We start from the raw sequence: 19,539 nt of genomic DNA, 5'->3' as shown, positions 1-19,539 counted from the left end.
GTATGTCCTGGTCGGGAGTTCCCTTATGCAAAGCTTTAAAGTATTAATAATTATTTTTTTCAAAACCTAAAGTCTTCGAAATTCTCCGTGAACTATAGTTGGACTGGGTTATCATTAAATTCCAATTTCACCCATACACATTTGTCAGAATCTAATTGGAATCAGCTAAACGGTGACGTTTTGGGAGCTCGATTACAATGGATAATCTAGTAATTTGGAGTTTTTCTTTTTGCATTTTTCTCTATTTCTCGGCGTCTTTTATTCGCTTTTATCAGGTGCGCTTCAGTTCGAAGCTTATGGTTTGGTTGGCCTCCGAGTTCAGGAAAAAAAAAAGCCCCTAAAAATTCGCCAAAAAAACAAAAAAGGAAAGAAAAATCAGATGGTTTTCTTCTTTGTTGAGAAAGACAGTCCAAAACCCTAACGATCATCAAAACTCGAAAACAGCTCACCATGTTCAACTCTCTCTGGTAACTCTTCCATCACTTTCTCACACTTTCCATCCCACTTTCTCGAGGTTTCTATCTGTACAAGCATATCTTTTCATAATCCGATTCTAGTTTCCTTATATGTTTTTACGCTTACTTCTTTAAGAACATCGATTACTTTTTCGGTTTCCATTTCTGAAACTCTTTAAACTCCCCGATTGCTTATTTGGTTCAAAAAAACTACTTTTTAACCGTTAAGCGGATAAATTTTTTTACTGTGTTAAGTTTAACGTGGTCGTTACCGTGATGAAGACTTTGTTTAAGTTGCCATAAACAGTATTTAAAAGCTTTTCTGGTAGTGAAAGTTTCAGTTTTTCCCTATTTTTCGTTTTGTTAACTTTTCCGAACTTGTTATAAGATAGACAAAATAAAATTTGCTGCTCAAAATTTTTTTACGTTGTTGTAAGTATATTGAATTACTGTGTAGTTGCTGTGCCGGCATACTCTCTGTTTATATTTTATTTGATTTTTTTAGCTTTTATTTTTTTGGTTTCTTCAGCTAAAATCCACATTAAAGAAATAGCTTAAAATGAATGAAAAGTGAAAGCTGCTCGTAGCACGCCTGTTCCATTCTTTTTTAATTAATTAATTGCTTGTTCTGGTGTCAAAAAATGGCTTTTTCCTTTTTAATTGTTTGATTGTTGAGAAAATTTTCAGAAACGGAGAAAACTGAGGCCCTTTTTTTTTCATCCCTTTTTGTTGAAGAGTAAAAGGGAACTAATTTAATTGGTTGCAGCTTAATATTTTGTTTTTTGTTTACTAAACTATTTGCTTCTTTACTGAGCATTTTAATTGGTGGTTTATTTTCAGGGGAATGCATCAACGGGCTAAATCATTCCTTTTTTTCTTGGTTCTGTCATGTGCCATTTTTTGCTTAACTACATGTGAACCATGTTCTGTAAACGTGGTGCCAAAAATGGAGGAATATGATGGGTGTGAGTACTATGGAGATAATCATCATACTGGTTTTCAAGAAACTATTATTGGTGATTCAAATTCTGGCTATGATACAGGAACTTCAATGACTGGTTTAAGTGTTGAGAGTATCTGCACCGATTCTCATTCATTCTGTTTTCCTTCAACATTGCCTGGCTTTTCAACTGAAGAGACTAAACTTGAAGTAGGCAGTTTAGAAGTTTCTAGGAGTCAGTCTGATAGTGCTTCATCTTATATAGAACCAAGTAACCTTAGGGGGCAGGCAAATAACGAAAGTTGGTTCCCTAATCACGGTATGTTTAAATTATTAAATGGCAGGATGGTTTCTTGTTCTTTGTCTTCGAGAGATGGCATCCATGAGTTTTCATCCACTTTTACTGATGATGCTATTCAAAATGATATTTCGTGTAGAGGACCTTTACAATATCAGGAGAGTGCAAATTTTAGGATGAAAAACAACAGGGAGGTGACCAAATCAGGTTCTTTTGATGTATCGTCTTTCCCTAATGTAGATGTAAGTCCTCCTGTAATAGATTGGGGACAAAAATATTTGTTTTTACCTTCGGTGGCTTACTTGACAGTAGCAAATACATGCAACGAGAGCGATTTATATGTCTATGAACCATTTAGTACCAATATGCAGTTCTATCCCTGCAATTTTAGTGAGCTTTTGCTAGGACCTGGTGAAGTAGCTACAATATGTTTTGTTTTTTTACCTAGATGGGTGGGCTTGTCATCAGCTCACCTTATCTTGCAGACAAGCTCCGGTGGTTTCCTGGTTCAGGCTAGGGGTTTCGTTGTTGAATCCCCTTATGAGATTCAGCCATTAGTAAGCCTGGATATTCCTCCTAGTGGACAGTTGAGTAAGAATCTGTCTTTGTTTAATCCTTTTGATGAAACCCTCTACTTGGAGGAAATAACTGCATGGATATCAGTTTCTCTAGGGAATACTACCCATCATAGTGAAGCAGTTTGTAGTAAAGAAAACTTCCAGGGTTATAATGGGCACAGCTTGCTTAGTGCTGAGGATTGGTTGGTCATGAACAGTGGTAATTTTGGTTTTCCACTTATGGCTATGAGGCCGAACAGGAACTGGGAGATTAACCCTCAAAGCAGTGAAACCATCATCGAGATTGATTTATCCTTTGAAGCAAAAGGCAAAATTTTTGGTGCTTTTTGTATGAAGTTGGGGAGGCCTTCACAAGACAAGTGTGATACAGTTATGGTTCCTCTTGAAGTTGATTTGGATAGGATAGCATCCTATGAGGATCACTCAAGTTCTCTTTCAGTTTCTCTTGAGGCTCTGGTGCCATATGATGGCAGTGATACTGTTTTCCTTGCCATCTCTGTGGAAAATGCTACTCCTCATGTGCTCAATGTTGTCAAAATTAGTGAAGTTGCAGATACAAAGATTTTCCATATCAAGTACATGGAAGGGTTGCTGCTCTTCCCTGGTGTTGTTACGCAGGTTGCTGTGATTCCCTGCAAGAAATTGCCAGTTGAAATTCTTAATTCTGCTTCTGAAGCATCCAACACGATCAGAAGTTGTAAATTGTTTATAATGACAAACTATTCTATTGGCCCTCAGATTGAAGTTCCTTGTGAGGATATAATCCATTTTTGTAAGGAACATCAGCAAGGTTTGTCCATGGGTTTTGAGCATCAGTCTGAAAAGGTTAACTTTGGCAATTCGAGGACAGGGTCCTTGGGCGATGGCATGCAGTTGGCATCATGGGCCAAGGTTTGCTTGTTTTAGTTACCATGACATAATTCGAACATTCAGAATTGTTTCTTCTTTTTATTTGTGTATTATTCTGGTGATTAGTGCTCCAATGCTCTTTTATTCACTTAAATTCTTATTTGTTAGAGAACCTTTATTGTTGTAAAGTTCCGTGTGGACTGCTCCTTGGTTAGGGATATAGATAAGGTCATAATATTTTCAGGAGTGCTTGGACATGGCACAGACGTGAGCAGAGGGACTAACTGTTAAGCTCCTATAGGGAGTGTGTTAATGCCCATTCATTATTATTATTCTTTTTATTGTCTTCGTTTTGGTGTTGGGTTTTGTTTTCTGCTTTCAACTTGAATATTTGTCAAGAGCATATTGATTTGTCATCTTGTTATAAAATGCCTTGAATCCAATAAATTTTGAAGTTTCAAAACAGATTTTTCATAGGTATATATGCTGGTTGCAAAATATTCATAGGGACTAGTGGAAGTCTTCTGAAACATTAGAGCAGAGAGGATTTGAAATCAAAGAAAATTACAATATGTTCTATCGTTTGGTTGGCACACAATCGCACATTCACTTAAGCATGCAAGGATTCGCTTAGTCATAAATGCTATGGAAATTGATACCCTCTATTTATGTCCTTGCAAACATTCGCCTGTTATACATGCAGACATCTACTCTGTCACTTTAATTTCTTTTTCTCTCCATTCTGTATTCATATCAGTGAACAAATGCACATGATCTTGATGGCTTTTATGATATCAGCATTAAGCATTTAAGTCTTTATAGAATCATTAACATGCATACAGGATCTATGTTCATTGTAGCTGAGAAGGTCATGTGGCTATATATGTAGGTGTTGGAGATAGCAAAAGCAGATGAATTGGTACTTGGAAATTGGAAATCTCAAGGTACCACAAATGGCATGTCAGTGCTTGATGATCATGAGGTACTGTTTCCAATGGTTCAAGTTGGAAGTCACTGCTCCAAGTGGATCAATGTGAAAAATCCTAGCAAGCAGCCAGTTATAATGCAGCTCATTCTTAACTCAGGAGAAATTGTTGATGAATGCCGGAGCCAAGATGTTTTTATGCAGCCTCCTCCTGGTAGCTTGAGTCACAATTTGTCTGCTATTCCAATGAGATATGGGTTCTCAATAGGAGAGAGTGCACGGACAGAGGCCTATGTTCAGCCGTATGGGACAGCATCGTTTGGGCCGATATTATTTCACCCTTCAAATCGTTGTGGGTGGAGAAGTTCCGCATTGATAAGGAACAATCTTTCTGGTGTAGAGTGGTTATCTTTGAGGGGATTTGGAGGGTCAATTTCTCTAGTCCTGTTTGAGGGTTCAGAGCCCATCCAGAGTGTAGAATTTAACCTTAACTTGCCAACTTCTCTAAACATCTCTCCTCCACAAATGTTTTTTCACATGGAAGAGACTACTTATGCCTGTTCTCAGCCATTTTTAAAAGAGCTGTATGCCAGGAACACTGGAGACTTGCCACTTGAGGTAAGAAGCATTGAGGTTTCTGGGACAGATTGTGTACTTGATGGTTTTATGGTGCATACTTGTAAAGGTTTCTCTCTTGAACCTGGAGAGTCGACAAAGCTTCTGATATCATACCAGCCAGATTTTACAGCAGTTATGGTACATAGAGAGCTTGAACTGGCTTTGGCTACTGACATTCTTGTCATACCAATGAAGGCAACCCTCCCTGTTCATATGCTTAATCTTTGTAAGAAGTCAGTGTTCTGGATGCGGCTAAAGAAACTCTCTATCACTGTTCTTCTTTCTGTTTCATTATTGTTTCTCATATTCTGTTTCATCTTTCACCAAGCAATGGTCTTGGGCTCCCAAGATTATTTATACAGGAGTGAGAAGAACTCCATCACTACAATAAGGACGGGAGGAAAATCTTCTCGTGTCAATCGTAGTCAAAGAAACAGTAAGTTTTCTATGTCAGCTGAAATGGATGGTATGTTAAGCTCAGTTGGGGATGTTAAATCTTTGAAGGAGGTATCCAATGGTAGATGCCCAAATGGTCAGGTCAGGACCAAGGAACAGGGGCTAACTGATCCAAATGCAAAACTAACTCCTGAAAATGACAGGGAAATTAACAGTTTCTTAGATCCTCAAGGGAATATTTCATTGCCATCTTTGCCCTCTAAATCTGCAGTGGCCGAGAATCCTGATACAAAGGAAGCACCTCAAGCTGGTACCCTCACAATCAGGACTGGGAAAGAAAAGGGAAGAAGGCGAAGGAAAAGAAAAGGTGGATTTACCGGATTGATTGAAGTTTCAAGTAGTCAAAGTGGAAATTCTACACCGTCGTCCCCCTTGTCCCCTATAACATCTGTAACATCTAATCGAACATGGTCACTCTCTCCTGAGTTGGACCAATCTGTTGAGGCTAGAAATCCTTTTACTCAATTGGCTGACCAAACCTGTGAGAAGGTTCAAGTTCCTGAACCTATTTCCAAAGCAAATGTGTTGGGACCTAAGGTTTCTGTGGAACATGGCAGCAACAACTGGTATTCTTCGACCCAAGAACAGTCTACAGTAGCAAAACCTGTTCTATTGCCCTCTGCTACTTTTCCTTGTGCTGGTAGGGCTACTCGCAGTATGTTGAGCTTCTCTTCTCCTTTGGCTTCAACATCTGTTATGGCTCCTCATGCTCGAGCTCCTGGGTCCAAACTCTGTGACCAGAAAACCATAAATGCTGTAGGAAAGGCTAGACTAGGAGATGAATATACATATGATATTTGGGGTGACCATTTATCTGGACTTCATTTAATGGATAGTTCAAAGGATGTTGTTGCCATGAATTCTGGCACTTCAGAAAATGACTCTGATAGCTTCTTTGTAAGGGGTCCACAAACTCTCATGAAAAAGTCTCGACCAAGATTTGTAAGTTGTTTCAATCAAGAAGGGTAATGATGAATTACTAGATAAAGCTTACATGTCTTGCATCCCTAAAGTTCTTTTTTCCTTTTCTGTTAAAGGTCTATGCACTGATAATGCTTGTCTGTATGCAGTTGCACATGCACTCATGCATGTTCATCTTTGCGTGTGCATATATGTTACCTTGTGGTTACTATTGTTTCAATCTAGTCTAGCTTCCTCTGAGTTCACCCCAGTTTTCTGCCTCAACATTTAGAAAGTCTCACTTTGCTTGCTTGGAATTTTGCGAGAAATTTTTTTCCTCTACTGATAAGCAACTTTTTCTATGCGGAGTGGTTGTTCACACTGTTTATTGTTTTGAGTTCTGTACTTGTCTTCTCCTCTGTTGATGTGCATGTATCTGTTACCCTGTGTTTTCTGTTGCCATGCATCTCTATGGATGGAGGATGGCATGTCATTGGCCTGTTCTGGTCCTTCTATATAGCTATTGAGTGTAGTCTCTTAAATGTAGATTACCTAAGGGCACCTAGCCTAATTGTTAAATCTTGGTTCTATGGCCAAGGTCAGAGGTTCAAATTTCTGCAGCAGAACACACTAACAATTTCTCATGTATCAGAATATGGTATTTAAGAATGTAGATTAGGAAGCCTGGATGTGTAACATTTAATGATGGTGTATTTATGCTGTCCAACTAATTGAAAGTTAGCATTAGAAGAAGGTTGGAGGATATGGTTTGTATTGCATTAAGTGTAGCCACCTTAAGAAACGTTGCTTATTAGGGAAAGCATAAATTCCTCATTTTGTTGAAGGGCTGGTCGTGAATATTAAGTCTGTATGGTTGAACGTTTGATGGTTTATGATTATATTCCTAGTAGCAGAAAATCAACTAGATTATTTTGATCCTGGTGTGGTGGAACATGTATATTTTTGATGTGCTAACGTGTTTGTGTATATATGCCATGATGCGTGCATGGTGGGTGTGGTTGTGAATGAGCTTGGAAAAATGAAGTCTAGAACTTTTATCCTTTCCTGCCCTAGAATTTCTGATGTCTAGTGCAGGCTACTTGTTAGTTCTAAGTACTCACAGGCTCATTGGAAGGCTAGGGTACTGATCAACCGAGCTTTAAACCCAACACTATTCAAATCTGTAATCCATTTGCATATTCCTTTTTGTAAGTTAAAATTTGATTTTGTCAAGACTTTGCCAGCAATGTCTTTTTAAGCTGTCTCTAGCTGCACATATTTTTAACCTCTTAGAAATGATATGTTATTGGAAAACTGAAATTTTACTTCTTTTGCCTTTTATTTTTTAACTCCTGGCATCTGGTTGTGCAATGGAAAAAGCTGACTGTTGCTGTGGTGCAGGTGCACTCGAGGACCAAAATGTTATAGGAACCAATCTCGATTAAATTTGATTGAAATCTTTGTTTTGTCATAACTTTATTATAACACAATATTCATCAATCGTCTCTAGAGAGCATCTAATATTGTTACGGCTATAGTCTTTGTCATCACCGGATATATAGATGCTTTTTTTACCTAGGTAATATAACACTTTTGAGATGGCTAATGTTGTGTTTCCTGGTTCTCATCACTTCACTTCATAGACATATACGCTTTTGCACTTTAGAGAGATCTGCTTCAGCAGTATACTGCAAAGTGAGTTACGTTGTTTAAAGGTGAAAGAAGGACTATTGTGGCAAATCTCTGGAAGTTAATGTCTATGCTTATTTGAGTTCATGCACTTGTACGTTGTATTCCTTCTATTTTATTTATTTTATGATTTATTATTTGCATATAAGTGTAAATCTTCAATACATATATATTTCTATATTGCGCCCTTAAGCTTGCAACTTGCAAGGTGCTTTTTGGCTGTAGGAAGGACTCTCTAGAGAGTAATAATGGAACTAATTTTTTATTGTCTACTGATTTAGCGGTGACGTTGTACTGGACAAGCTCACATGCTTCTTACCTTAGTTACTTTTAGAAACCTACATGTATCCTATGTTAAGGGAAGTTGAAAGGCTTATCATAATGTGTAAAGAAGAGCTATACCAGTTTGTTCTGATAAGTTAATAACTCAATATTGGATTATACAGTAAATTTAAGATTTTGCTCCTCATTGTCATGGTTCTATTGCCTGCTTATGGATGCTCTTGGTAAGATAACAATGGGTTGATCCAATAAAATTATTGTGGTATCTAACCACCAAAGAATAAATTAAGTACTACTACAACGAATGAGGTAGCTGGAAGTATAGTTTCAGATATTGATGACTGCCTAATGCAGGGATGAGATTTAAGGTATATGCTGGGTCTGGAAGCTGAGCTGTCAATGTTTTTCTTTAGGCTGTAACCTTGCTAAATCTTGTGGCCCAGAGAGTTGCCAAGTTTTTCATATCACTGCTAGAAGGCCTGCATTTATTCTCATCTAAAATAGAGCAGCCTCGTTTCAAGGTGGTGGTCCTCATTGGTGCAACTCCCTAGTCCGACCCAACCAGGATACATAATATTTTCAAAACCATCATAGATTAGTTGATTGGTTGATAATTCTTCTGTTGAACTGTTTCTATTAGTAAACCTTAGAATCAGCTCTGGGGCTAAAACAGGGTTTCAATATGGTATCTTATAAAACATGAATATTATGCATTTGGTGGATTGGGTTACAACTTACAAGAGTCCTCCAAGATGATAGCTAATGTTATATGAGAAGGAAGTAGTGATATATATTCTGATTCAGAAACCCTCATTATGACAATTTTTGGGAAAGGCAGGGTTTTTAAATTTTGGTTACCAAATTCCTTTGAATTGTAGGATGAAGTAAATAAGTTGACCACATGCCTCTTAAAATTATGATTGCAATTCCCTTTACATTTGCTGACTGCAGCCACATTGCTTTTACAGCAGCCAATTTTGTTTTCATCAACAGAATTTGTCAACAGGGTCACACCATGCTGTCTGCAACATCACTACAAAAGGATGCTAGTCAGTTGTTGATGCATGCTGATACAGGCACGCACAGGTTCAGAACAATATCATTGCCAGGGTAGGCATTCGTTATAAAAACTGTCAGAATGTAGTAGCTTTCTCATTATAATGATTCTCTGCGTAGCCATGGATAGAGATAAGGTGGATTTTAAGTTCTTGAGAGAATGATGTTGACAAGACAGGATGGGCTTTGGTTTGTGCCGGCAACGGAGCTACACAAGGACAAGATGATTGTGAACCGAACTGTATTCGTTGGTGGAATTTCCCAGGGACCATCTTTTGTGTTTGTTTAATTTGGTTGGAAGAGCTATGGAAGCCAAATCGTGATTGGAAAGTTCCATCACCAACCCAACAAGCAAATCTGAGCTCCCAATCATTTATTTTGCTTTGGTGGCTGTCTCATTGCGCTTGTTTTGTTTATCTGTTGCCCTAGTAGTTTCAACTTGCAAAATTCCAATTATGGCTCCCTCACTAAATTCTGCACGTCGATGGAAGTTCTTTAGGCAAATGCCAGTTTCTATCCAGTGGTTCTGGCGTAATGCATGGCACCTTTCCGCGGTGGTCCAGCTTCGAGGTGTCTATTTGGACCACGGCTACAGCCAATTGGGACAGTGACCGGTCCGGTTTTTCCTCCTGGGGACCTCTCCCCTCTCTGTCCTTGTAGTCGTTCATTTGGCAAAGACACAGATGAGTTGGTTATTTAGATGTCAAAAGTACAAGCACACAAACTGACCAGGCCCGTGCAATGGTGTTCCCTTTAATAGAGACGATAAGTCAAGGATTATTTCTCCACTAACCAAAAGCATTTTTTGGGTTGAAAAAGCTTGAAAATTTGGTTGTGAGCTCGCCTAGACTGCACCACGGCACGTCCCTCGTGCAAACAGCCTTTGGTGGTGAACAATGAACACCGATAGTTTTGGTTTGCCAGCTAAACCCAGCAACCAAATTGAAAAATATGAAAAACACACAAAAATAATGCTGCAATCCTTTTTATCAAATATTTTTTCTGTCCACGTTTTTGGGTACAATCTGGCAAATGAATTTCTCGAGAAATCGATGTCATCTCCAATTGGTCACCTGTACCATGTCATGTGAGTTGTTGTTAGCAATGCTTCTCTTTACTTTTTTGATCAGATTTGTTTGATAATTCTAAATCCCTGTTTGGCTGTTTCTCGTATCAAGATCCTGCAGAAAGCAATATAAAAAAGTGTTTCAGATATTTGAGAACCAATCGTTTCCAGCCTCACAACCTAACACCTCCATGTTCTCCAATGGTTGGAGAGGAACGGACGAGAAACCTTTTCCTTTTGCATGTGGATCTGCTTTTACCCTTTTTTCCCATAGACCGGCATCAAACTTCCAGCAAATGTTTTTTCCCCGCTTTTGATGCTTTTGGCCTCACCCTTCACCCTCACTTTGAATTGAGCCCAAAATTCCATAGTGGGCTCACCTCTCCCTCCTTTGGGACCACACCAAAAACAATTACATGAAGTGGCAGCTTGGAAGATGGGACCAACTCGTGAATTATTTTCAATCGGACTTCCCTTTATTAGTTTTAGACTTTAGTTGTTCCCTTTTTTGTTCTGAACCTCATAGGCTTGATCCTAATTTATTACTTCTTACAAGTTAGCTATACCTCTTTTTTTTTAATTTGTTCTTTTTACGTGTGATGTCTTGAAGCTACTAGCCTACTGAAATCTCCAAGGATGTGATTGTTTTTATTTTAAAATACTCACACTTTTTAACTTTAATCATAATTTTATGTGAATTCAAAATCAACGGTCTATTTCGAAAGTGTAAATATTATTAATAAAAAATATAAAAAATTAAAATACTTTTTTTTTATCTTTTTTTAATTTTTTTTTAAATAATGCGGTTGCTCGGTGACACTCTCATTTACCAGCTGATCACCGTACTGTAAGTGCTTCCCAAGGGAAGGGAGTATCGATTTGGGGAGCACGATTGATGTTCTCCCGAAATATTTTATCAAAACAATTATATAGTAATAAATTTTAAAATAAATAATGAGTAAAATTAATTTTTTAATAAAAATATTAATGATTAATTAACAGTAAAATTTATATATTTAACGAAAGATATTTTCTTAAAATGAAATATTTATTTTGTAAATTAATAAACACATTTAAACTTTCAATTAAAAGTTAAGAAAATAAAAATATCTTGCCCTTGTTTCTATCTAGAGTGAGTTCAAGCTACGGGAATTTTAATGTTCTCCAACCCTTTTTTGGCTAAAAACTTAAGATATTCCTCCCTATTAAGGCATCTAGGCTTGGGATGGACAAAGGCACAGTCCCTTTCATGCATGCATATCTTTTCAACTAAAGCTTATCTCCTCCTATTTTAGGAATCAAATCTTTCATACTGATTTTTTTATCAGACCAAGACTAACGAATCTTTTTTTTTTTTTCTGATAAAGTTGGGATTAGCCTTATATAAGAGAAATGTAATTAGTTAGAATTTTTGAGGTATACCAGTCTATTAATTATTCGGTCACTTGAGGTGTTGGTGATCAATCCAAGGCATATTTGTGTGTTGGAAATTAACATTTTACCTAAAGTCCAGTAGCTTAAGTTCCAATTTTTAGTTGTTTAAAACATCTTGAATCTGATTCTTGGTGTAAGATGGACAAAGAACAAAGATGATTGGAGAAGAAGGCATTCAATGATTTCAAAAGGTTCACGCATGGTTTTCATTTCATGATAACCAAGGAGCACAGAGCTCCTAAAACGAATCATTTGAAACAAAATGAACCATTTCCCACTTTAAAAAAAAATGTAACCCTTCATGAGTAAGAAACATTTGAAAACAGTACGCTTGTGCTGCAGATTTTACTCTGCAATCCCCATTTGATCACAACATGAATCCCACTTTCTCTCATCTTAAATCATTACCTTAAAAGACTTAAAACATATAGATTTAATGCCAAAACATTAATCTAAGCTTTGATTAAGAAAATTATTTGCCCAATTAAGACAAATAGCTTGAGGCCAACCAAGCTTTGTTTGCCCCCGACAAAAAGGCTATGCAATGATGGCCCATGAATAAATAGAAACCTAAGTTAAGAAAAAGAAGAAGAAGAGATTAAATAGATGGTGCACTCACCACCTTAAAAGGGTTGGCATTGGTGAATGGCAGTGTTTGAAAGCACATGAACAATCACGTGCTTATGCTAATAAAAAAATTATGTAAAACTATGATTGAATCCATGTATCTTTCATCCTATTATATTATCATATAGAATGCCTTGGGAATGTCTCACTCAAAGCTTACTTTAAGCTGCCTTTTTTTCCCTTTTAAATAAATAATCCATGTGCTGTTGGATTATTACTTTCCATATCTTCAACTAATAATATTTTTTTCTTTATTCAATGTTATGTTGAAGTTTTAGTGCACCCTTTGGGATTATGTCACTGATTATCAACATTAAACTTGCATCTAATTTAATTAATTAATGATTAATTTGGTCCAAATTAAACTATTGGAATGAAGAACAATATAAATAGATATAGTACCTGTCCTCTAGCAATATACATACTTTCTATTTCATTGCTTCAAAAATACAGCATCAAGCATGGCGGATGGATCACGTATTCTTACTTGATGTTGCCATATTCCCAACTAAAACAAATGAGCCAAAGAAGTAGGTTATAAGAGTACGTTGATGGTTATTGGTACAACATGTATACTACTAGTATGTTTCATGATCTCCAAATCTCTTTCCATTCCTTCAACGTCAATCATTTGCAATCAGAGAGCAAGCATTAATTTGTCATTAAATCCTTTTGATCCTTATTAAGCAATGTCCAAATCATGGCTTTTAACATGTAATACTGTTATAAGGTCACATATATGTAAAATAAAGTCTTGACAAGCTTAGTAAATCATAATAAATCATAAAGTTTCGTAGTATTAAAAAGATGGAAAAGGCGACCAATTGAATATCAATGTCAAAAGGGCAAGGATTATCAGTTATGGATGAAATATAAAATAAAATAAAGGTGAGGACTGGGTAAGGGGTACGCAGCGTGAGGTTTGCATCAGGTTGACAGGTTCCTTCCATCATTAATTAGCACGTTGCGTTGCTTAGTTAAAAAGGCATTTGAGTTAAAGCCCTTTATTAAGTTTATGTTATTTTGAATGTCAATTGTACCTACCTCTTAGTTTAAATTTTAATTTATACTTAATTAGTACATGGTATCAAGTTCCTGCACAAACGAGTTGTTATCAATTATTCACATGTGCTGAGTGAGTGCTCACAAAAGTTCCTTCTGCTTCCACTGAAGTTTTCACTCATTCCCACCAAGAAAAAGTGACTCCTACAAAAGAAAGTACAAAAAGAAAAAAAAATAATTACCTATAATTTCAGAGATTATATGCTAATAATAAATGTAAGCGTTGATTTAAGATTGATAAACTTGTGTCTTAATTATGAAAAAGTTTGGATTTCATGTTTAATAAAATAATCAAATGAAAATCTCCAGTTTAAACTCTTTTTGTTAGATTTAGTTATTTTGCATAGGATACAATCAAGTTGACTTGATTAAATGTTTAATAAGTATATTCGTTATTTATATTTAAAATTTTTACACGTTTAATTAGTTAATTGTATATCGTATTTATATCTATATATTTTATATATACACAATACGATTAACATATACAAATACGAATTATGGGATTAGGTTTTAACATTGATGACCTATGACATGTCTGTCATTTGTAATATAATAGTATTTTCTTATGATTAATATCAACCACTTGGCCAAAACTTACCCAAATTTTGACTATCTAGTGAGGGCATTTTAACTACCGCTACTTAATAAATAAAGAAAATATATACTATATAAAATTATTTTAAGGACCATACATATAAAGAAAGAGAAGATGACAAAGCCTCTGTCTCTGTGGAAGAAAAGAAAGTAAACTGAGGCAAACATGAAGGAGAAGAAGCACTAGAACAAGTGGAGTATAAGTGCGGTAAGCCAGTGATGACTCTTGTCTTCACTTCGTCACTTGTTAAGAACAATTTTGTTTTTATTAAATAAAAAAAAGGCAAAAGGAAAAAAAAATTGTATTTGTTATTGTTCTTGGTTAGTCCATCTGTTACGCTATTCTTGTATGGTGCTTTTAAGCTCCAATCCTCTCGTCGTTTACTGCCCTTCTTCTCTTCATCTCTTGTTTGCTTTTGTTTCTTTGCTTCACTCTTTTCGAGACCCTTAAAATACTAATAACAAAACTTTGATCCATGGAGTAGCGTTGTTTATATATATTTACCATGGAAACTTACATGTAAAAACGCATTATACATTGCATGCATTTCTGTTTCTTGGTCGCTTTACTTTCAAGTTTCCCGCTCTGTAACTTAGAATAAACAAAGGGTATACCAGAAATTTCTATCTTTGTCTCTCGCTCTCTCTCTCATCTTTTTATTAACTTTCAGAGAGTTTCAATGGTTACCTTGTTTTCTTACTTTTTTTCAGGTCGTGAAAATATTAGAAGTTAGAGTGTAGATATTGTTGCATTATTTGCTTGTTTTATTTTTTGAGGCCAAAAAGCCAAAAAAAGAAAGAAAAAGAAGATGATGAACACAAGAGTCCGCACCGCTCTTCAGACCATGAAAGCTCCTTTAAGTCATGACAGCAATAAAGTAACTTCTCTCTTCCCTCTTTCCTCTTTTTTTTTTTTCTCATTTCGACCCTTTGTTGGTTTTTGGAAGAATTTGAAGATTGGGTTTTTGTTAATTGTTAGTTTGAGTGGCCAAAGATTGATTCTTTGTGGCTTAAACGTTGAAAACTTTGAAGAAAATTTGGATTTTTGATTAATGATGCTAAATTTTGGATTTTGTTTTGTTGAAGAGTTTGGAGTTATTTTCTTTTTTAATTTAACTTTTTTTGGGATATTATTGCTTGTGTCATAAAAAGAGAAGTAGGAAGCACTTTTGATCCAAAATCTGAAGTGGTACTTACACTCGTCTCAAGAAAGGAATACTGTCTGCTTTAAGTTTCTTTGTTTCAATTGTTCTTTTTATTTATTGACGTTTTACCATTTTCCTTTTGATTGTACAAAGAAGGAGAAGATGGAGAAGAGTCAGGGAAGCAGAGCACTTGGTACCGGCAAAGCTCTGACTAATCGGCGAAGATCAAACAGGGAAAGGAAAATGGCCTTATTACAAGATGTACCCAAAACAATTCACCTTTTAACTTATTCAATATATTTTTTTTTGAAATTTTTTTCTAATTTTTTAATTGTTGTGGTGTTGGTAATTTGCAGGTTGATAAGCTAAAAAGAAAGCTTAGACATGAAGAGAATGTGCATAGAGCTTTGGAGAGAGCTTTTACCAGACCTTTAGGAGCACTTCCTCGGCTTCCTCCTTACCTACCTCCTTCTGTAAGTCTAACTTTCTATTTTTGGATCATTGTCTCAGCTCTTTCTTTTTGTTCCATCAACATGGAACATATAAACAAGCCTAAAGGGAGGATGAGAAAGAATTAACTGCATGCTACATTTATGGAATTCTTTGAGGAAGAAATGTATAGTTAACCTGGAAGCATTCACATGCTTTCTGTAAATCTGGTTTAGAGAGTGAATTGGGTTTTGATTTTTTTTTTTTTTGGGTTGTAGACACTAGAGTTACTTGCTGAAGTAGCTGTTTTGGAAGAGGAAGTTGTTAGGCTTGAAGAGCAAGTGGTGAATTTTAGACAAGGCCTCTATCAGGAGGCTGTCTATACGTCTTCAAAGAGGAATGTGGAGAATTTGAATGAATCAATTGAGCAGTCTCCGGTCAGAAGTTCTAAACACCAGCGATCAAAGTCTTTGTCCATAAATGAGATGAGTTCGGTGACAACCATTGGCAAGCCACAACCATCCCTTGCCAGAAGTGTTTCAAGCAGAAAGCTATTGCCTCCAGATAGTACTTATGATCGAAATGGGCAGTGCTTTAGCAGGCCAACAAATGGGAGACAAGCTTCCACAAAACTCAATTCTGCTTCTGGAGATGTAAGAGGAAAAGAGAATCAATCATTTGCCAATGCTGTGAAGGATAAGCAATCCCCTGAAAAGAAAATTCCCAAAGTTGTGACCCCAGCAAAGAGACTTCCTACCAAGCATGAGTCAGCTGACAAATGTTTGGATGCTCTGAAGTCACAGGTATGTTCTGATTTCTGGTGACAAAGAAGACTTAGTATACACTTCATTATGGTTGTATAATTGTGGGTTTTTTGACTGTCCAGCTAGATGGTAGATTAGTAGACCAGGAAAGAGCACAAGAAAGCCCTTCTGGTTCTTCAGATGATAAAGTATCAGAAGCTGATAGTACACCAAACAAAATATCTGAGGATACTGTAAGGTGCTTGTGCAGCATTTTTGTGAGGTTGAGCACCTCAAAGGACAAAGCCATGGAATCTGGGATTTTACCTTCCCAACCAGTAGCCAATTCTCAGGAAATAAGTAGAGAAAGTGAATTTCAAGACCCTTATGGTATCTGTTCAGATTCGAAAACTAGAGATATTGGCCTCTATAAGAATCTTTGCACAATTGAAGCTAATACAGTTGATCTTAGCCGAATAATGAATGCTTTGTTTCTGATCCATAGACTAAAGTAAGTTCTTTTGTTGGTTGCTCTTGCTTATATGTATACATTTGTATTTAGCCTATCTCTATGACAATCATTTCAGGTTCCTACTTGGGAAGCTCGCATCTGTCAATTTAGATGGTCTTAGCCATCAGCAGAAGCTTGCATTCTGGATAAACACTTATAATTCCTGTATGATGAATGTAAGAATGTTTAATTTGATTAAATTTTTAATACATTCCAGTTTCTAGAAAGTTTGCTGAACTTTATTTAATATATGCAAAATGCAAGAGCATAATGTTTATAGTACCAATCTGTTAGGCAATTCTGGAGCATGGGATTCCTGAGACTCCTGAATCAGTTGTAGGGCTAATGCAAAAGGTTTGATTCATCTTTCATTCTTCTTTTTATTTCTATCTTTTATCTTCCACTGGTTATATTAGTTTTACCAAGATGGATTGTCATATTTGATTGACTTTCACTCATACATTGAAACTTGAATTGGAGTAGAAGTTAGAAATGGTTTAAGTTTTTCATGCCAGAGGCAAGACTAGCTGGTGTGAACATGTAATGATTTGCCGAGGATATTATTTATTGGTGTCATTTTCTTCTGTGCTCATCACATTAATCTCTGAAGTTACTGAAGCTGCTAACTAACACTTAGTACTGCACTTGTTAGCTGTTGCATGTGTATAACACTCACTGTATTAGACAATGGTTGCTATGTTTGAGCTACTATTGACATCAGCTGTTGGACAATTTGACTAAGATTCATCTATGTTTATGGCTGCCTCAGGCTACAATAGTTGTGGGAGGACACTTGCTAAATGCAATAACGATTGAGCATTTCATTTTAAGGCTGCCTTTCCATCTAAAATTTGTAAGTAAAATTGTTCATCTTTCTTGGGTATAATTTTACTGGAGAGATGATTGAATACACCAATATGTTTGTCTTTATTGGGCTGGCGTTTCTGATATTTTAAAGCAAATTTGATATTGCTGACCGGGTACACCTTGTCCTCTTTTTATTGAAGACCTGTTCTAAAGCAGCAAAATATGATGAGATGAAAGCACGGAATATATTCGGACTGGAGTGGTCAGAACCCTTGGTTACATTTGCTCTTGCATGTGGAAGCTGGTCATCTCCAGCAGTAAGTTTGCTGCAGAATCATTCTCCATTTTTGTAGTATAAGGAAACATTTACAATTCGATAATGCATTCTGTCCCGTAGGTGTAGGAAAAACTCTCATTAGCTCTCACAGAACATTAGATAATGCTTAATCAGCTTCATTATCAAATGCCATCTTAAAGGAAAAAGATAATTACAAAATGATCAGAACTCCCCTGCACCACCCCTTCCCCCAAACCACAAAGGAAGTTTGAGGTTCAAAACTTTGTGATGGTTAACCGTCCTACGATCCTTTATGTAAATGAATGTTGTTATGTTTTCTAAGTGCTGCTACTCTGGTTTTGCTTATGAAGGTGAGAGTATACACAGCATCTCACGTTGAAGATGAGCTGGAAACAGCCAAAAGAGACTACCTACAGGCAGCAGTTGCCATTTCAAGAACAAACAAGTTAATAATTCCAAAGGTTTTGGATTGGTATCTGCTTGACTTTGCAAAGAATTTGGAATCATTGCTGGATTGGGTTTGTCTGCAGCTCACAAATGAACAGAGGAACGAAGCAGTTAAATGCCTAAAAAGAAAGGGGAAAGAGCCTCTTTCACAACTAGTGCAAGTAATGCCATATGATTTCAGTTTCAGATTGCTTTTAGGCCGTTGAGAATTATATTTTGAAATTGCTATCGTTCGTTCAACAAAAGGTTCATGAGCTTGTGGTTGGTGGGTCTATATACTGAATTACTAATATACTAGACACAGTGAAAGTACATATGTATTCTAGCATCTGTAAAAAAAGAGAAAGGGGGTGGAGGTGAATAACTGGTTTTACTTATAAATGGATTCTGGAGATGGGATTGGTTCATTGATATTGATTTTTCAGAGTATTCATTTATGCTATTGTTCTGTGCCATCAATTAAATTTTTCAAGGACCTTGGCTGTGAAGAACAAACATGAATTGAGCCTTTTTGGGCATTAAGCTTGACCCATTGATGCAGAATAAACCATGAAAGAGCTAAATAACAAGAAAGTCTACTCCCTTCCAATTTCTTCTGAGGTGTTGGTTAATGAAGAATATATACCTTAACCCATTGTACCCAATGGCAAGAAGAAACCGCAAAGGGACTCAGGCAATTCTGAAAATGACGATCCTATTTCCCGCGCAACGAACAAAACAGAAGGTCGGAAGAACCCAAAACAGAAGGTACTCCTTGTCTGGCCTCGGTCTACTTTCGTTGACAAGACAGCAACTTGATGCCACCATTTCACGATTTTGTTCTTACAAAACAAGCATTTATGTATGTTCTGTCGGATCGCTCACAGGTAACTCCAGATAGCCTGTGAAACATCCACTACTGTTTCTGCTTTTTTGAGCGCAGAATACATCAATCAGCTGTTTAACCGTATACAGAGATGCACGTTACTATTATTAGTTCAAGGCAAAATGGAAATTTTCTTCCGGTTGAAAAAACAAATGAGTGGGTCGTAAATTCCTACTGCACGACACTTTACGAGGTGGTGAATGTTTTCTTCTGGGTTTTCTTTCTACAGTGTCCTACTTTCTACGTTGGCAATGTCGAAGCATCTCCAAGACTGACATGTGAACTTTGACCCGCGCAGTCACAGTTAGGAACGACTCATTGTAGCGCTAGGCTTCACGTTGCACAACAGCTGCTCGATTGAAGCTAATGAATCAAGTAAGTGTAGATTTTCTTCGAGCTGGTGATAAATGAGAATGAGCCAAAAATGAAACGTTCATATAGGATACGAGGTATGTTACAGCA

General features: G+C 36.6%; 2 protein-coding genes across 9 annotated transcripts; both read left to right on the top strand.

The window, feature by feature from the left end:
- Positions 1-271: 271 nt before the first annotated feature.
- Positions 272-10,150, top strand: LOC110429435 (uncharacterized). Of its 5 annotated transcripts, none has more exons than XM_021445479.2 (4): positions 272-467; positions 1,296-3,162; positions 4,010-6,061; positions 8,997-10,150. In XM_021445479.2, the coding sequence occupies exons 1-4, from the start codon at positions 451-453 to the stop codon at positions 9,102-9,104; spliced, it is 4,044 nt and encodes a 1,347-aa protein (XP_021301154.1). In that variant the 5' UTR covers positions 272-450; the 3' UTR covers positions 9,105-10,150. The 5 variants fall into 5 exon arrangements, with proteins under 5 accessions (XP_021301154.1, XP_021301156.1, XP_021301155.1 ...); XM_021445481.2 differs by having other exon boundaries at positions 8,984-10,150; XM_021445480.2 differs by having other exon boundaries at positions 8,959-10,150.
- A 3,795-nt stretch (positions 10,151-13,945) lies between these two features.
- On the top strand, positions 13,946-19,246 carry LOC110409952 (ternary complex factor MIP1 leucine-zipper protein (Protein of unknown function, DUF547)). Of its 4 annotated transcripts, none has more exons than XM_021419481.2 (11): positions 13,946-14,040; positions 14,544-14,710; positions 15,134-15,238; positions 15,334-15,450; positions 15,685-16,209; positions 16,293-16,660; positions 16,737-16,836; positions 16,955-17,014; positions 17,430-17,513; positions 17,668-17,784; positions 18,116-19,246. In XM_021419481.2, exons 2-11 carry the CDS (start codon positions 14,642-14,644, stop codon positions 18,416-18,418), a joined length of 1,848 nt encoding a protein of 615 aa, XP_021275156.1. In that variant the 5' UTR covers positions 13,946-14,040; positions 14,544-14,641; the 3' UTR covers positions 18,419-19,246. The 4 variants fall into 4 exon arrangements, with proteins under 4 accessions (XP_021275156.1, XP_021275153.1, XP_021275155.1 ...); XM_021419478.2 differs by having other exon boundaries at positions 15,131-15,238; positions 18,116-19,243; XM_021419480.2 differs by lacking the exon at positions 13,946-14,040 and adding an exon at positions 14,061-14,441 and having other exon boundaries at positions 15,131-15,238; positions 18,116-19,243.
- Positions 19,247-19,539: the final 293 nt, after the last annotated feature.

Source organism: Theobroma umbraticum, unplaced genomic scaffold, assembly GCF_002168275.2.
Source record: "Theobroma umbraticum cultivar Fairchild unplaced genomic scaffold, ASM216827v3 scaffold_44.0, whole genome shotgun sequence".
NCBI lineage: Eukaryota > Viridiplantae > Streptophyta > Magnoliopsida > Malvales > Malvaceae > Theobroma > Theobroma umbraticum.
This window is presented reverse-complemented; position numbering and strand designations above follow the sequence as displayed.